At 48.2% G+C, this 1,632-nt stretch overlaps 1 protein-coding gene across 1 annotated transcript in view; it reads left to right on the top strand.

Moving 5' to 3' along the window:
• The window catches only part of Ccdc36 (coiled-coil domain containing 36), a 23,172-nt gene extending 21,605 nt beyond the window's left edge, over positions 1-1,567 (top strand). Inside the window, exon 7 of the mRNA XM_013346444.2 lies at positions 142-1,567. Within this exon, the coding sequence (XP_013201898.1) occupies positions 142-1,218 (1,077 nt within the window). The 3' untranslated portion in view covers positions 1,219-1,567. The remainder of the gene's footprint in view (positions 1-141) is intronic.
• Positions 1,568-1,632: the final 65 nt, after the last annotated feature.

The raw sequence follows: 1,632 nt of genomic DNA, 5'->3' as shown, positions 1-1,632 counted from the left end.
TTTATTTATTTATTTATTTATTTATTTATTTATTTATTTATTTATTTTGGTTTTTCGAGACAGGGTTTCTCTGTGGTTTTGGAGCTTGTTATCACGTTTTACTGTGACCATCACTTTCCTCTTTCTCACTACCTTTCCCAGAGACAGACTGAGTTCATGGAGATGAAGTCCAACCTGAAGAACCTTGAAGTTCTAGTTGCACAGCAGAGTAAGGACTTCCAGCAGCTTTCTGAGAAGCTGGGCCAGCTCAATGTGCCTGGTGTCATAGAAGAGCTGAAAAACCTTATCTCTGCCCCTCTGGTAGCTGGGCATCTGAAAGACAGCACCTCCCAGACCTCACCAACTCTGACCCAGAGCCTCCATCTTACCAGACAGGAAAAATGCACCTCTGAGGAGCCATCTGCTCCACAGGGCCAGGTGTCTCCTTCAGGGAATCATAGTAGGAGTTCCCAGAGGCCTAGGGAGCTCGGTGTCTGGGATGCAGGAGCATCGCCAACAGATGGGCCCCATAGAGAAAATGAATGTTTGAAGAACAAAAGCCTGCAGACTTGCTGCAAGAACTGGGTTGTCACCACCAGAAACCTCAGTAACCACTGCTCTGGCTCCCCAAGCCAGAAGACTGGCCATGACCAGGATCTAATTGCCCAAGAAGCCTCACAGCTGGACTTAAATAAGTTTGAATTCAGAATGAAGAATGTCTGCCCCCAAAATGAAAACGAAAGCATGTGTTTTGACCAGTTTGAAGAGTCAGCAACTGAACAGAAAGGCAAGACCCGAAGAAAGGGGAGGAAAGGCAAGAAGCAGCAACCCAGGAAATCACAGAGAAGCAGGCTTCCAGCTAGGAAGAAAGAACAAACTCCAAGGAAGGCCTGTGATTCCATCTCGAAGCATCGCAGCCCCCAGTCTCCAGTTTCTAGCCCACAAAGGCCCCTCATCTATTGGCGGGCTCCAAGAACCTCCACAAAGTCAGCCTGTCATATTCCGGGAGGAACAGCGAGGACCAGTAAGACAGAAAGGGCAGCACAGGGGAACACCCTGCAATCTACCCAGCACTCCTCCCCAGACCATGCATGCTTATCTAGCAGTTCCCAGGGGGATGAGCAGATAAATTGGTTCATTGACCTCAGCTTTGAAAACCCAGAGCCTCCCCTGTGTAACAAGGGAGGGAAGAATTTGCTCTGTGATCCGGATTTTGACAGCAGTGATGATAACTTCTAACCTTGCCGACAGTGACTTCAGCTGATGGCTCATTGATCTCAGTTAGAAAAACAAATTGTGGAACATTTGGACTGGACAGTAGCATACAGTATCTGAAATTGGCTTATCCAGCCTCAGAGTCAGAGGCCTTGACTGATGGTGGTCAGTAGGAGATGGGCAAGAATCCAGTACTCTGGGTCAGTCATGACAAAGGTGTAGAAGTTAGTTAAGGGGAGGAAATGTGTGGAGACAGTGACGAGAGCTCAGTCAGCCTGTGATATGGCATCAGGAAGGCAGTCGTGTGTATTTGGTCAAGGGAAGGTGCACGGAGCCAGACAGGATCACCATTGCAAGATGGCACCACATCCTGTCTTGCTGGTTATAAACAACTCCATATTTGGCTATGCCTTTGAGAGCTGCCTGTCGTCCCGTGTG

This window comes from Microtus ochrogaster, chromosome 5, assembly GCF_000317375.1.
Source record: "Microtus ochrogaster isolate Prairie Vole_2 chromosome 5, MicOch1.0, whole genome shotgun sequence".
NCBI classification, from domain to species: Eukaryota; Metazoa; Chordata; class Mammalia; order Rodentia; family Cricetidae; genus Microtus; species Microtus ochrogaster.
The sequence above is the reverse complement of the archived record's forward strand: the minus strand, read 5'-3'. Positions and strand labels throughout refer to the sequence as shown.